We start from the raw sequence: 15,153 nt of genomic DNA, 5'->3' as shown, positions 1-15,153 counted from the left end.
TTAAGTCAATAGTATAAGTAATTAATCTACTCGAACATATTATCTATTCTACATCGATGAGAACCAATCCATTATGAAGAAATTGATCTTATAAAAGTTAACGTCAAAAATACAAATGCTAACAATGAGATTAAAAGCCTGTGTATGAATATAATTGCTAATCATACTAATACTTAGATATCCGGTAGCATAAAATGTAGGGGACATTCTGTACATAGTGGGGCAAAATACTTGGTACAAATTCAAAAGCAAAACGCTTGTATTATCGAGTCATGTATAAAACATTAAGCAGTACACTTCGGTTATATTTGTGACCGTACAGCACGAATGAGCCGTAAATGTCCTCAATTGTATTCTGAGTTACAGTGTAAAATGGGCATGAAGGTCGTATTCATAGGTACCTCAATTTGGTGCTACGTGTACCTCATTTAATGAGATACACGTAGCACCAAATTGAAATACCTATGAATATGACCTTCATGCCCATTTTACACTGTAACTCAGAATACAATTGGGACATTTACGGCTCATTCGTGCTGTACGGTCACATTTATAAAGACGCTTTTATAAATACGCACGTGACCACCTCTGCACTGACACAACAGCTTATAAACAGTAAGCCTCGGAGTGACCTTCTACATAGCGAGTGGTCTTCCTATACATTTGAAGGCAAAGGCGGAACAACATGAGACTGCTGTGCAGCAAAATTGTCTATTTTGTTCAACTTTGTGATTATATTGTAAACGTTTCCTTCGTCAAATACTTTCAAATGTTGTTTTTGATAACCTATTATAAATTCGGAATTGCAAAATGTGTAATATATAATTTTGTAATTCAATTAATACTTAAATTTTATGATATTTATCTACAGAGTTCCTATCCTTTTCTGTATAGTGGTCAATGCATGAGGATTTGGTCACGCTTGTTGGTCTTGCTATGTCGTGGCCATGGGTCACGTGCGTTTTTACAAAAGCGCATTAATATAACCGAAGTACACTGTTAAGACAAAACATTTTGGCGCATCCATTCAAACATATTTTAGTGAAACATGACCATGCATTTTTAAAGAAATTACGTTAGAATAAAGACACCTTTAAAATGCAATTTTACACTAACGTTTGTTTCTGTTTGTTTTAGCGAGTCCCGCATAGTTACATATTAAATCAGAATATATTTTGGGGATATACTGTAGTAATAAAACCCTAAATTGACTGATCCATCGTCAGTGATTAGCTGACGAAGTTATGTAATAATCGGATTAACTACCATAGCAATAGATTCAAACAATTTTTGAATATAAGATTGTAAGAATGTAAGATTAGTTTCTTTGAAAAGACCGGTATTGTATTCAATCTATGATTGCAGAAATACACAGGTCAGTCAGCCACCTGGACAACCGATTCTTTAGAAATGCTTAGTCGCGCTAAAAGTCGATCGATACATGTTAAAATCAGCACAATTCAGAGATACACCTTTTTGCTATGAAATTAATTTTCTCGGTCAAATATAAAGCAATAAATTGTTTTTCTTCAGTAATGTCAGTTAAAAACTTGGTGCTTGGATATACATTTTTTTTAAAAATCCTGGTGTTAAAATTAAGCATCAAATTGTGTCTTTTAGTGTGATTTTTTTTTTTATAGGCCTTGAATTCGCCCGCGAGCTTTTTACGGAATTCATGTTTTAGCGTCTCAAACTAATATAGTTTGCTAAAGAAAGATATTTCCCACCCCTGTAAGGCACATCGTGTGGGTCTATATGTTATAGTTTTGTCAGAATTTCCGTTTTTGTTTTACTCTTTTTCCCTTCATGCTCCGAAAATGTCAAATTCAGTACTTTTATCTCGAGAGCAACCAGCAGAAATAGTCGATATTTCCTTTGTTGTTTATCCAGGTCAATTTTCCATTGAAAGCAAATTGCCCGACCAGCGATTTGGTAGCCCAAATCCCCAATTGAGTGTTCTGGTTAAACATGATCAGTAGGAGCGCTATAGGCCTGGGAATTTCTTTGCTATATTGAAGTTCTAGCAACACTGTAGCCATGCCGGTATTCCTATTAAACCCAGGGATATCGATCCACAATGCTAGTATTAGCCTTAGATTTCACGCGTTGATTTTGAAAAATGGTCAGCCGGCAGTAAAAATGGTGAAATGAAAACGCAAATTCTGACAAAACTATGATATATCGCTCACGGTGATGTGCGTTAGAAAGTTGGGAAAAATCCTTCATTAGCGAACTATCTTACTTTGAAAAGCTAAAAGGTTGATCAAAAAAAGGCTCGCGGGCAGAGTTTAAGCCTATCAAAATCGAAAATCTTACACTAAATGACTAAATTTCACGCCTAAGTTTAACACTAGAATTTGAAGAAAAAATTACAGTATCAAGCACTACAATTTTTCCTGACATTTACTGAAAAATGAAAATGATTGCTTTTCATTTGGCCGAGAAAATTAATTTTACATCGAAAAGGTGTAACTAAAAATTTAGCTAATTTCAACACCAAATTCGATCGTTTGTATTGCCTCATTAAATGACTGAGTGAGCCTTGCATAACAAAAGAATCGGTTGTCCAGGATGCTAACTGAGGTGATGAGTTCAACCTGCTTGTAGCGCAGCGCGATATATTCTAAATTGTTTTCAATTGGTAGTTAATCCGATTTATTACGAAACTTCGCCAGCGTATTCGGGCGAAACGAATGAATACAATATGTTTTTGTTTGTTTTTTGTATTACGTTTCCAAATAGATGCAAGCAGACTAAAGAATCGGTTCTTTTAAAAATGTAAGATTACATGATTATACTAAAGAAACTCTTCCATTTAGACTGACTCTTCAGTCACACTTTCACCCAAAATTCAATTATACGTAATATATATCATTGTATATAAAAGCCATAATGTACGATCTCGAAATTGGTTAATTTGTTTTGGCATATTTGTAATGTTTACACATTTCCCGAGCTGTAATCATCCAAATTTATGTCAACAGAGCAAAGTTAGTCATAAAGTCATAATTCATGAATTAAGACTTTGTGTCTTCCTATAGAACTACGTGTCAAACGGCCAAAATAACTGGTAGGTTTTCTTTCACTTTACCTTGTTATATCAGCTTAAAATGGACAGAAACTACTAGTATTATTTCAGCATTTTGAGTATAGAATAATAAATTTAAAATTTGAAGGAAAGCGTACATTATGGCTTTAACGGATATCAATAACTCCGACCGGTGCTGATAATAGCGTTATAATTTTTAATTGTCATTATATTTTAGTCGATGGTATTATAATAATAGCTATAATAATTCCTTGCGCGAAATAGTGCTCAGTTTATTGGAATAGAATCATTAATGTCTTAATCTGCAAAGTAAACAAATTAAAGTTCACGCGATGTTGTTTTTGTTGATTGTGTAATTTCCAATTTATGGCTTGAGACACATTTCTCGCATTTGTTTATAAAACTGCATAGATTTATCAGCAACTTCTTGAATGTCTTTCGGTAATTCACTGCGCTTGGGCAGAGGTTTCGGCGGCAAAAACTGTGTGCTCTTCAATGCGACTTCGTAGAAACCACCTTCGTTTTCAAGGTAATTACCTTGGAGACTTATACGAGACATTTTCCATGTTTTCATGATATCGCGATCACTTGGCCATTTCAACAGACTGGCATTGTACTGTATTCCAACACCTTGGCAGAACTGACTCAAGATCGACGAAGGGTTGCTTTGAAGGTCGTCAGCGTCTATGACAAAGACGTTCGGATCCAGGTTTTCTTTGACATATTTGAGGAGATTGCATTGCATTGCAAACCAATCGGGTTGGTTGGTGGCTTTCTGCACTTCTGCCAAAGATACAGCATTGATATCAAGGTTCAAAATTCGTGTAATCACAGGTTTCCATGATCGCCAGACTCTGTACGGATGCCGAATTAGAAATGCATATCGAAATCCAGATGGGAGCATGTCATATTTGGTGTTTAAACATTGCGCTTGGTCTTTAGCCAGTAGAATTTTTTTCCCGGGATAATCTGTTTCTAGTTGTTGTTTCACCCATCCATATGTGCATGTACTATCATAAAAAGCGTTCTCCGAGTCCACTGGATTAGCGCTAGCATTGTCCATGAACTTGGCGATCATAGCTTTTTGCGCTATGTCGGCGTCAGGACCATAATGATATGCACTAACACATGGCTCATAGACGACTTGGATGTCATCGACGTAACTCAGGCATTTCACAAGAGCTGTTCCCATTGTGCGTGGTAGGGACCAAATGTATACCCGTCGTAGGGTTTCATTGCTTGACATTTTGGAGGCCTCCTTTGCACAGCAACGCACACGGTTAGACAATAAGATTAAGTTTTATGATAAAAATTTTCGAAAAGAACATTCCTCAAAGTTAGTAACCTTTAGTTGTTTGTGTCAAGTTTGTGCCAAGGCCCAAGTTGGATAGATCCTGAACCCCGGTCCGGAACTTCCATGGTTTGCACTTCCCTGATATTAGTCAATCCAGGTCAAATAATTAGCTCATGCGCGTAAAAGTTTGGTTTAAAGCCCAGTTCTAAAGCCCGTCTATAACAAGTTAGTGGTATAGGTGTTTCAGGCCTTCTTACATGGAAACCAAAACAAGCTGAAGTTACCTTGATCCATCGGAGTTGGGATCAGCTAGTGTTATACGCTATCATCCCGATACCGGGCTGTCATACTAGCCTGAATCCTCCTAGGCCTCGTATTGCGACGCCTTTGGACCCCGGCTTTGGACCCACAATCCTTTACGTATACCAATGGCCGTGCGTAGTTGTTGAAGGACAGAAGCAATCAAATATACCTGGGTGGCCCCCGGGAGTGTAGTGGCTATAGTTTACGTAAGGATTGTAATAAATGACTTTTGCAGCCTTGCAGGCATGCATTCTAACAGATGTCTACTAAATCCTAAATGGGCTGTGTTTAATGATAGCAATATTTGTGCGTACCAAACTGGAGTCAGGGTGACTCTAAAAGCAGAGTCTAGCCACTATGCGACTCTATGTCTAAAATGACTCCATATTGTGAGTCATCCGACTGCCTTGAAGAGTCATAAATTTCTTGACTCCGCGGAAGAGTTACCGTTGAGTTACCGTTGGTCATTTGACTCCCAATATGGAATCATTTTAGACATAGAGTCGGGTAGGTGGCTGGACTCTGCTTCAAGAGTAACCCAAACTCCAATTGTAGAGTCCGCCTGACTCCCAGAGGATGTTTAAAGGCCGTCCCTCCATCCTGTGCGTGAACTCCTCATGAATATATGCATGAGTATAATGACGTAGCGTAATTTACATAATTATGTAAATTACCATTTATCGATTCGGAAGCAGAGAAATCCATCATGGCGGACATGTTTATACCTCTGAAGTGGGGCCAAGCGCCTGATTTTTTAAATCATAATGATTTGCTTCTAACTTGCATAGAAGAAGAAATTCCTTTGAGACTGCAAACATTTCCAATGTTTGGTGTGAGGGTGCGACCGTGTCATGTTTCTTTTCTGCATGACACTCATGTGAAATGGGGCGCATTACTGGTTGACGATGGCAGGTTCAAGGGGAAAGAAGTTCATCATTTTGATGCTGCAATGTTGATTTCTGTTGAGGAAAGCTGCTTTACTAAGGTAAATTTGCTCTAGATATTTTATAGTTTTATAAGCATGAACGCTGAACGAGTGTTTAATTACTGGTAGTCATAGTTGTAATTCTGTGTTTTTGATCGCAGAGATCGAGATATTTTCGCGACGTGAATTCTGATCTTTGCCAGGCAAAAAAAGCCAAGGGTGCAGAATTTGGTGAACATCGTTAAATGAGAGAGCTATTCCTCTGCAATAAAGCCAGCTCGATAGTAACTTCTGCGTATGCGGAGCAATAACCAATAAGTTTTCCAACTGGCCCAATGGCAAATCCACTGGTCCAGATTCTAGATTTCTACTTCGTTGTGTGTTGATAATTATGCCAAAATCCCTGGAAGTCAACTGGCCATGACATGTCCAGACGTAAAATCTCCTGGCCCGACATGGACATGATAGAAAACTACTGGCCACGGCCAGTGGCTACATCAACCACTGAGTAAAAGGCATTTGATGCTTGAATTTGTTTCGATCGAGTGTTTTAATATCAAGCACAAAGATGTATTATTATTAAAATTAAATTTAAAAGTTGCAAAGATCGAGATTCGAGACATTTTGTTTTTCCTTTTGAGAGTCAGCGCTAGTTTACTCCACTTAGAGAGTCACTTGACTCTAGTCCGGCTATCAGTGAATGTTTGAATTTCCAAATATTTAAATATCAAAATCAGTATGAATAATAGAAAATAATTAAAACAGTACAGTAATAATTTACATTTGTTAATTATATTCTACATATGAAGAGTTTAGTTGCAATAATAAGCCTTTACATCCACCTTTTGACTTTTTGAGAAAAAAACGGTTTTTTTAGTTGTGCAATTATTACTTGTTCAATTTGATTCATTTTGGTTTTAAATAAAGTGTTGATGAATAGAAACTAAAAGAATAGGTTTGGTATAATTTCCAAGGCTTCCTATTTATTTTATTATTTATTTTATATCGCGCCTTTTGTGGATGTTAGGCCTTTTGCAACAAAATAAATTTATCCCTTTTCTAGAAACCACCTTTGCAATCAAATTCGAGCGCATTTTTAGCACTACTTTATCTAACTTGACTAATACTTGAAAATCAAAAAGAAATGCCAATTTTTTAGTATTTCCGAAACTACAACTTTTGTTAATTAAAGTAATTTTTTCAAACACAGTGACCCAAAAACAGTACCTTTTGGTTTTAATAGGTAAAGAACATTCACGTCTACTACCGTAAACGTTCGCCTAATGGCGCTATGAAGTTTATAGAAATGAGAGAGCACCCTCCCTGTAAAAGCCCAGTATCATCACTAAAAATTAAGGGCGCGTGTAGTTAAGTTAAAGCGTGTAACCTATCGACATATTCAATTATGACCAAGGTCAAACAACTATATATTCATGATAATGTGGTAATCATTCAGCTATTACGTAGTGGCCCAGTTAGCAGAGCATCAAACGAGGATAGAGGGAACTTTAGATGGTCTCCCATGCAAAAATTTGTGACAAATTTGCTTTAGAATGTCTGTCAATGGTTTTTTCTGATTTGGGGATAATAGTATCTCTTTTTGTTTAAAATCTGTTAATTTTTATTTGTTTAAGTACTTTTTTTCTCTATTCTGTTGATTTTATCTTTATCGTTTTTTATTTATTTATATATTTTATTTGTCTTTTTTTCACGATTCTTTGTTTCTCTGTTGGTTTTATATCTTTTCATTTCATTTTGCTTTGTTTCTCTTGTATTTAAAAAATTAATATGGAGAGTAACTACTATGGTATAAAGGGTTCTTCCCTTAAAATTATATAAAAGCAATATTGATTATTATTATTATTGTTAAGGGGGTACTACACCCCTGGTCACTTTTGTGCCTATTTTGTCTCAAAAATTATAGCACATTGGTGACAAGTAAGATATGTATATTATAGGGGCAAGGACTACAACTACTGTACTGAAAATTCAGCAACTCAAAGCAAGTAGTTATTGATTTATTGATCAAATATTGGTTTTCCTCATTTTCGACTGTAACTCCACAACAACAACAACAACAACAACAACAAAAATTTATAAAGCGCCAATATACAAAAAAAAACAATTGTTCAAAGGCGCTGAAAGGCAGACACAAGAAATCAAGTCTGATAGGCTTGTTGGAACAGATGGCATTTTAGCAGCTTTTTGAAAATGCCAACAGTCTGAGCATTCTTAATATGGATGGGAAGTTTGTTCCACTCTTTTGGTCCGAAGCAAGAAAAAGATCTGTCTGCGAATGACACACTATGGGTTCTGAGTTCAAGAAACTGAGGAGATGATGTTGATGACCGCAGTTGTCGACGAACCGGTTGTGGCTGAAGCAAATCAGAGATGTAACAAGGAGACAATTTGTGGTGAGCTTTGTAGACTAAAAGGAGGACTTTGAAAATGATGCGTTGCTGTATGGGGAGCCAGTGAAGCGCAACAAGTTCATGAGTGATTGAGTCAAATTTTCTACGCTTAGCGATGATCCTGGCTGAAGTGCGTTGTACATTTTGGAGTCTGATGATAAGAGATTTGCTGATGCCTGTCAAGAGGCTGTTGCAATAGTCCAGTCTGCTGGTAACAAGGGTATGCACGGCTAACTTAGCAGCTTCTGTTGTAAGCATTTTGCGAGCCCTACTGATGTTGATGAGATGGTAATTGGCAGTCTTGATAACATTTGCAACATGGGAGTTCATTGTCAACCCAGGATCGAACATGACCCCTAGATTTCTAACAGGGTTTCTCTGAACGGGGACGTTGACACCAGCGATATTCACTGAAGGCAAGTTGAACTTTGCCAACTGCGCTCTAAAACCGATCACCATAACTTTTTTTCAGCATTGAGTTTGAGACAATTTTTGGACATCCAAATTTGCACTTTGGAAACACAGTCTTCCAGCTTTGACACAGCTTGAGTTACACCCTCCTCAGATGTTGGACACACCGATGCATACAGTTGTGTGTCATCTGCATAAAAATGCAGATCGAGTTCATACTGACGGATGAGTTTCCCGAGAGGCAGCATATAGATGGCAAATAAAAGGGGACCTAGAACAGATCCTTGTGGCACGCCATAGATCAAAGTTTGGCTAGAAGAGGATATGCCATTATTGAGAATGCGTTGAGAACGTCCCGACAAATATGATCTTAACCATGCCAAGGGGATGCCATGCACACCCAACATATCTTCTAAGCGATGCAGTAACACTCCATGATCTATAGTGTCAAACGCACTACTTAAGTCAAGTAGGACAAGAATAGTGACTCCTTGTCTCGCCATTGCCCACAAGATGTCATTATGGACTTTAATTAAGGCAGTCTCGGTAGAATGAAACTGCTTGTAGGCAGACTGGAGTGATTCATGCAGGCCATTCTCGGTCATGTAGTTTGTAAGCTGCTTAGCAACAACACGCTGAAGAACTTTGGACAAAAAGGGCAAGTTGCTCACAGGCCGATAGTTCTTTCAGATGTTATGATCCAGTGAAGCCTTTTTTAGAAGTGGCGTAATAACTGCCTCTTTAAGGGCATTTGGAATTATACCAGTACTAAGCGAGCAATTGACAATTCGAACCATGGATGTGAGAAGAGTGTCTAATAATGATTTCACCATCCACGAGGGCAGAGGATCGAGAATGCAGGTCGGGCTGGGTGCTTTGGAAATTATCTCACGAAGATCATCCTCATTGATCATAATGAATGTTTCTCATGAACAAGAGATTGATGATGACACAGTCACAGAGGTTTCACCATTGTCACAATTGAGATTGTCCCTTATTTCTTGTATTTTGGTTGTGAAATATGTAGCAAAGCGATCTGCTAATTCAGTAACAGAGTCATGGTCCGGTAGCTTTGTGGGTTTCTTCTTCTGAAGAATGTCATTTATAGTGCGGAACATAGATTTGAAATCATTCCCGCAATCAATGATTTTGTCATTGAGAAAAGAGCACTTGGAATGGTACAACTCAGCATTGTAACTGTTTCTGGCTTTCTTGAATTTCAGGAAATCTTCTGGTGATCTACATGCAATCCATTTGCGTTCAGCTTTGCGACGATTTCGCTTAGCACGGTGCAAGGAATCCGAGAACCATGGCTGCCTTAGACGAAGCACAACTTTCTTTGTTTTAATTGGTGCATGCTTGTCAAGGAGTTCAGACAATACATTGTTGTATTTGTCAACGAGATCATATGTATTGTCCAATGGAGCAGTTTCAAGTTCAGAAGCAGCGATATCCTCTTTATATGCATCCATGTCAATCGAGCGATAGTTTCTATAGGTTATGGTCTCAGATATAGGAGGTGGCTTCAAAATATTGAGGTTGCAACCATAAAGATGGTGATCGGATATCATGTCAAGAACACGAACATTGTTCACCAGATTGTCCATTGTGCGCGAGATTAACACATCTAGTATATGCCCATCCCGATGAGTAGGTTGGTCAACAAACTGCTTGAAACCAAGAGAATTTGTAAGATCATTAAATTTGATTGTGTTGGGGTCATCAGCGATATCAAGGTGTAAATTTAGATCTCCAACAAAAACAAGTTCTCCTTTTGCAATGGTGTAGTCTTGCATGACTTGCGAAAACTCAGCAAAAAACATGCCAATGTTGAGTTGGTTTATCGACGATGGTGGTGGCCTATATATAACAACCAAAGTAAAGCACTTTGTTCCAAGAGAGAAAACTATCTCACACGATTCAAAACTCTTGATATTACTATCTCTATTGTTAGATTTTGAGACAATGGCAAGGTTCTTGTTGTAGACGATGGCAATTCCGCCATGGGGATCTCCGTCACCACGAGGGACGTTGAAGATATCATAGCCAGCGGGAGTAAGTGAATTGACATAAAAATCATCACTTTCAGTATCGAGAAACCACGTTTCAGTGAGTGCAAATATGTCAATCTTGTGTTCTGCTATAAGGTCTGTAATGATTCCCTTAGTAGATTTTGTTTTGGCTGATTGGCAATTCAAAACAAACATGGAAAGTCCAGTTTTGGATTGAGAAAAGCATGGTGGAAACTTCTTTTCTTTCTTTCCTCTCCTAGTTGGTTTAACCTGGGATAACCCCATAGAGCATATGGATTTGAACAAGTCATTTGGTAGATAATACAAGTTTCGGTTCTGTTTGACTTCCTCATTGATTTTCAAGAGACAATCCCTTGAGTAAGAGTACTTGATTTGTGATAATTCCATAGTTGGGTGATCAAGTGAGTACTGAGCTAGACAAAATAAGATGACAAGTGTCCAAACTGCAAAGTTCAAACTCCTCATGGTGGTAAAAAATGTAGAATGGTTGAACACACAATATTCACTGATGGTAAACTGAGTCACACAAAATCCAACATGAAATGTTGAAAAATATGGTAAATTCCACAAGGAATTCATCAAAAAGCTGCATCAAACAAGTCCCTGATGTTAGCTTGAAAGCATGGTAGATTTTTTATCCATGAAAAATGCCTGCCATCTGTCAAAAGATGTTAGAAAGACAGAGCACAAGTGGAGTTCAGCATACACGCACATCCACATATACACCCCCACAACTGTTGTCTGTGCTGAAATAAAATTTCCAGTGCAGTAGTTGTAGTCCTTGCCGCTATAATATACATATCTTACTTGTCCCCAATGCACTATAATTTTTGAGAAAAATGCAAAAATAGGCACAAAATTAGTCAGGGGTGTAGTACCCCCTTAAGTTCGTCGGTTTTTATTAAATAGTATAAAACCCTCACATATCAAATTCGTACCGACTTCTCTATACATGTTTGCACCCAATTCTTTTGTCGCGAGCAACAAGTCTTTCAATTCGCTCGAGTGTCTTTGACTATGTTTCAGTGGTTATGAAAGGATTCAAAAGATAAAGTACCTCTGCCCTAATAATCCCAAGCTTTTGTCTGAAACTGCTCCACGGAGGATGTTTCATTATACAGGGTGTAACAATAAAATTTGTACAATTTTGAAAATAGAATGACATAAGTATGCCGCTTATTTTTTGGTTTGATATTTATATGTCCATCAAGATAATTTCTTTAGCCACCAGATAAGATTTGTTCCAATAATATTGATGGTATACAAGTGAAGATATGGTCAATTATGTAACCTAGTCTTAAAACCGCTTGGGCCACTTTTGTCTAAGTGTTACAAAAGCGACTGAATAGAGTTGAACCATGGACCAGTTGGACGGTAGTTTTAAACAATGGGGTATTCGAACTGGTAGAAATGATTACATAATAGAATATCTCATTGAGTTTTTGAAAGTCACAACTAAGCACTGACATAACAATCACAATATAATACAAATTTTATGACAAATTATAAAAATTTGATAGTTTTCAAATTTTTGATATATAACAGTACTCGAAGTAAATTATATAAATCTAATGACATATTCTTAAAGTGTATGTAGCAGGGAGGAAAAGCCGACGGTCAATTGAAAATTTTGACCTTTCATATTGAAGATATGGATTTTTTCCCAAAAGACCTATTTTTTGGGTGTTTTGGGGGAAAAATCCATATCTTCAATACGAAAGGTCAAAATTTTCAATTGATCGTCGGCTTTTCATCCCACCTACATACACTTTAAGTATAAATCATCAGATTTATAAAGTTTACTTCAAGTACTGTTAAATATCAAAAATATAAATTTTAATGATTTGCTATAAAATGTGTATTAAATTGCGAATTTCAAAAATCAAAATTATTTGATATCAGAATGACATTCTTCGTATTCAGAATGCAATTCGATATGTCTGATGTGCTCTAATGTCCCACAATAAATACTGTCCAAACGTTCATACCCCAGCCCTTAAGTTCTGAACCTAGATCATAATGATCGCTTATATACAAAAATTGCTTGACTCCGATACCACGGAGTAACGCAACCACTTCGTGGTCTGATGGATATGCTCTGTTGTCTGGTCTACTTGCCGAGCTAGCTATTATAATGAATAAATCAATAAGAAAATAATACACTTTGTATACGCTGGCGAAGTTACGTAATAATCGGATTAACTACCATAGCAATAGGGGAAAACAATTTTTGAATATACCGCGCTTCACTGATACGTTCATGCGGTACCTCTTCATTGAACCATATCATGCTGATTACTTGCACCTGTAAAAATAGTATCTTTGAAAAGACCAGTATTGTATTCAATCTATTATTGCAGACATACATAGGTGATGAGTGTAACCTGCTTGTAGTGCAGCGCGATATGTTCAAAATTGTTTTCACCTATTGCTATGGTAATTAATCCGATTAATTACGTAACTTCGCCAGCGTATAGTTACACAATTTGAAACATTGAGGACGTATATTTTTGCAAAGGATTTATCTTATCCGCGCATTGATAGGTACCAGGTGTAGCAAATTTGGTCCCACCGCGGTTTTCGTTGCCATTTGGAATTGTTTCGTAGTGACTATTTTATCGAAAAAATGATTTAAAAACAAACAAACAATAAAAACGAATCATAATATTCATTCCACAAATGGGGACATAAACATTTAATGACGCTTCTTTACATAAAATAGGGTCAGTGATCAAGAATTGAACCAGTACCCTGAATCAATCAAGGCGCACGCTCTGCCGACTGAGCTTACGGGTCAGACAGAAACAGTGTAATTTTGAACAGAAGAATATTCACACACTATGAAAAAACTACAATGGCAGATTTACGAGTTAGGTATGCAAATTAAGGACAAATGACATTTTGAGAAAGAATACCTGACCCCCCTCCCCCCAAAAAAATCACCAAAACATTTACCACTCTAGTAATTATTAACCTAAAGCGTTTTTATAGTGAGCCAGATTATACGTTATTCGGCATATAGTAGCGTATAAGTATAGACGAATCCAAGTAGCCAAGTCATGGTCAGGATTTGGTCGGACATCTTTGGGTAGCCGCTAGCACCAACCTGATGTTTTGAGCGTCCAATTGTGCAAATAAAATCCGCCTAACACCTAGAGAAGATGAAAGGACGAGGAGGGTTAATAGAATAATAGCTAATAATATATATAATGGAGATAATTCCGCAGGTAATCATCTATTCATACATATAGTCCTTTTGTTCGCAAGTACGTCAATGCATAGATACCGCGTATAGTTAATCCGATTATTAATATGTCACTTCAACAACGAATAGACCATGCTGTGTGTTTTGTCGAAGGAACTGTATTGTGTTATTCTTTTGTCTACCTGTGTTTTCGCGAAAGGTGTAAAACGGGTGATGGAATGCAGTTTAAAATTTCCGCCAAGGCCGAATAATTTCACTTTTTGAGTGCATTGTAGCCGACGGCTACCCAACTAAAGGCTGCTAGTCAGGTGTAGGAATGCGTGAATTTAGATTCGTCTATACTGAAAAATCAACAGAGGTTATCCGTGTTCTATAAGCTGCATATCCTATCAGCGACCGCTACACCTTGTTTAAGACTTTCAAAAGAAGTACCTGCATGTGCAACCATCATTGTTTCAAAATAGCCCACCAAAGTCATTTCAATTGAAAAAAATTTTTGTGGTTTATATATGGAATAGTGTTGTGGGGAAAAGCTCCTAAAGAACATGTAATGAATATACACAAGCTTCAAAAGAGAGCTCTCAGAATAATCTCAAACAGTTCTTATTTGAGTCACACAAAACCATTGTTTGAAAAGTATAACGCATTGAACATTTTTGAGATGTATGACAAAGTGGGCATTTTTATGTACAAGTATAAGAACGGTTTACTTCCACAATCATTTGATCATGTATTCACTGATTTAGAAAGCGTCCATACTTATGATACAAGATATAAAACAAAATGAAAACTGTACTCACCACAGGACCAAAGATTTGGAATAATTTACCTGAATTCGTTAAAACGGCTATCAGTGTAAATTCTTTCAAAAAAAAGTATTTCATCAATAATACCAGTTTAAATGTAATCTAATTAAATCTAATTAGTATTTCGTTTATTTTTATTACTTTGTCACTTCAATATTTTGTAGGGTTTTTTCCTCTTCTAATTTGGGCTCTTTGACGCTGGTGGCCTCTGATGCCATTTGTCTTCTTGTGAAGTACATGGCCTACCCGTCTGATTCCACTGGCGTTCCTTGAGTTTGGATTTGAATGAGTTAATTGATCAAATGTCTGTAATGTAAATGATTCTTTTCTCATATATTTATTTTTTTGCTTTGTTTGTGTGTGTTCTCAGCCACCGCCCTTGTCATGTCTAGTTTGTATATGTCTGTTTGGTTTTTGAGTGTTTAATTTAATTGTCAGGTGGTGCAACGTTTTCTCAGGCCTTTACTTTTAGTTGCACCTCCTCCATCCTGTTTTTATATAAAGTTGTTGGTGTTATTGTGTATGTGATTTTTGATGGAAATAAATTGAATATGAATATGAATGGATGAGCGTGTTGTGGCTCCTAGTGACTGATGATATGAACGGATTCATATAAGCACATAAAGTAATTTAAATGTAGTTATAATTATTTATCAGTCACTCATGCATATTAAGTTTGTTTCAAACTCATTTCTATAGTACCCCTGTGTTTACTT

At 36.9% G+C, this 15,153-nt stretch overlaps 2 protein-coding genes across 2 annotated transcripts; both read right to left on the bottom strand.

Annotated features, from left to right (window-relative positions):
- Positions 1-3,413: 3,413 nt before the first annotated feature.
- Positions 3,414-4,241, bottom strand: LOC140172534 (uncharacterized). Its single transcript, XM_072195680.1, has one exon. The coding sequence runs from the start codon at positions 4,239-4,241 to the stop codon at positions 3,414-3,416; it is 828 nt and encodes a 275-aa protein (XP_072051781.1).
- Positions 4,242-9,319: 5,078 nt separating this feature from the next.
- Positions 9,320-10,891, bottom strand: LOC140172533 (uncharacterized). Its single transcript, XM_072195678.1, has one exon. The coding sequence runs from the start codon at positions 10,889-10,891 to the stop codon at positions 9,320-9,322; it is 1,572 nt and encodes a 523-aa protein (XP_072051779.1).
- Between the last annotated feature and the right edge of the window lie 4,262 nt (positions 10,892-15,153).

This window comes from Amphiura filiformis, chromosome 16, assembly GCF_039555335.1.
Source record: "Amphiura filiformis chromosome 16, Afil_fr2py, whole genome shotgun sequence".
Taxonomy (NCBI): Eukaryota; Metazoa; Echinodermata; class Ophiuroidea; order Amphilepidida; family Amphiuridae; genus Amphiura; species Amphiura filiformis.
Note: the sequence above shows the minus strand (reverse complement) of the source record. Positions and strands in the feature narration are given on the sequence as shown.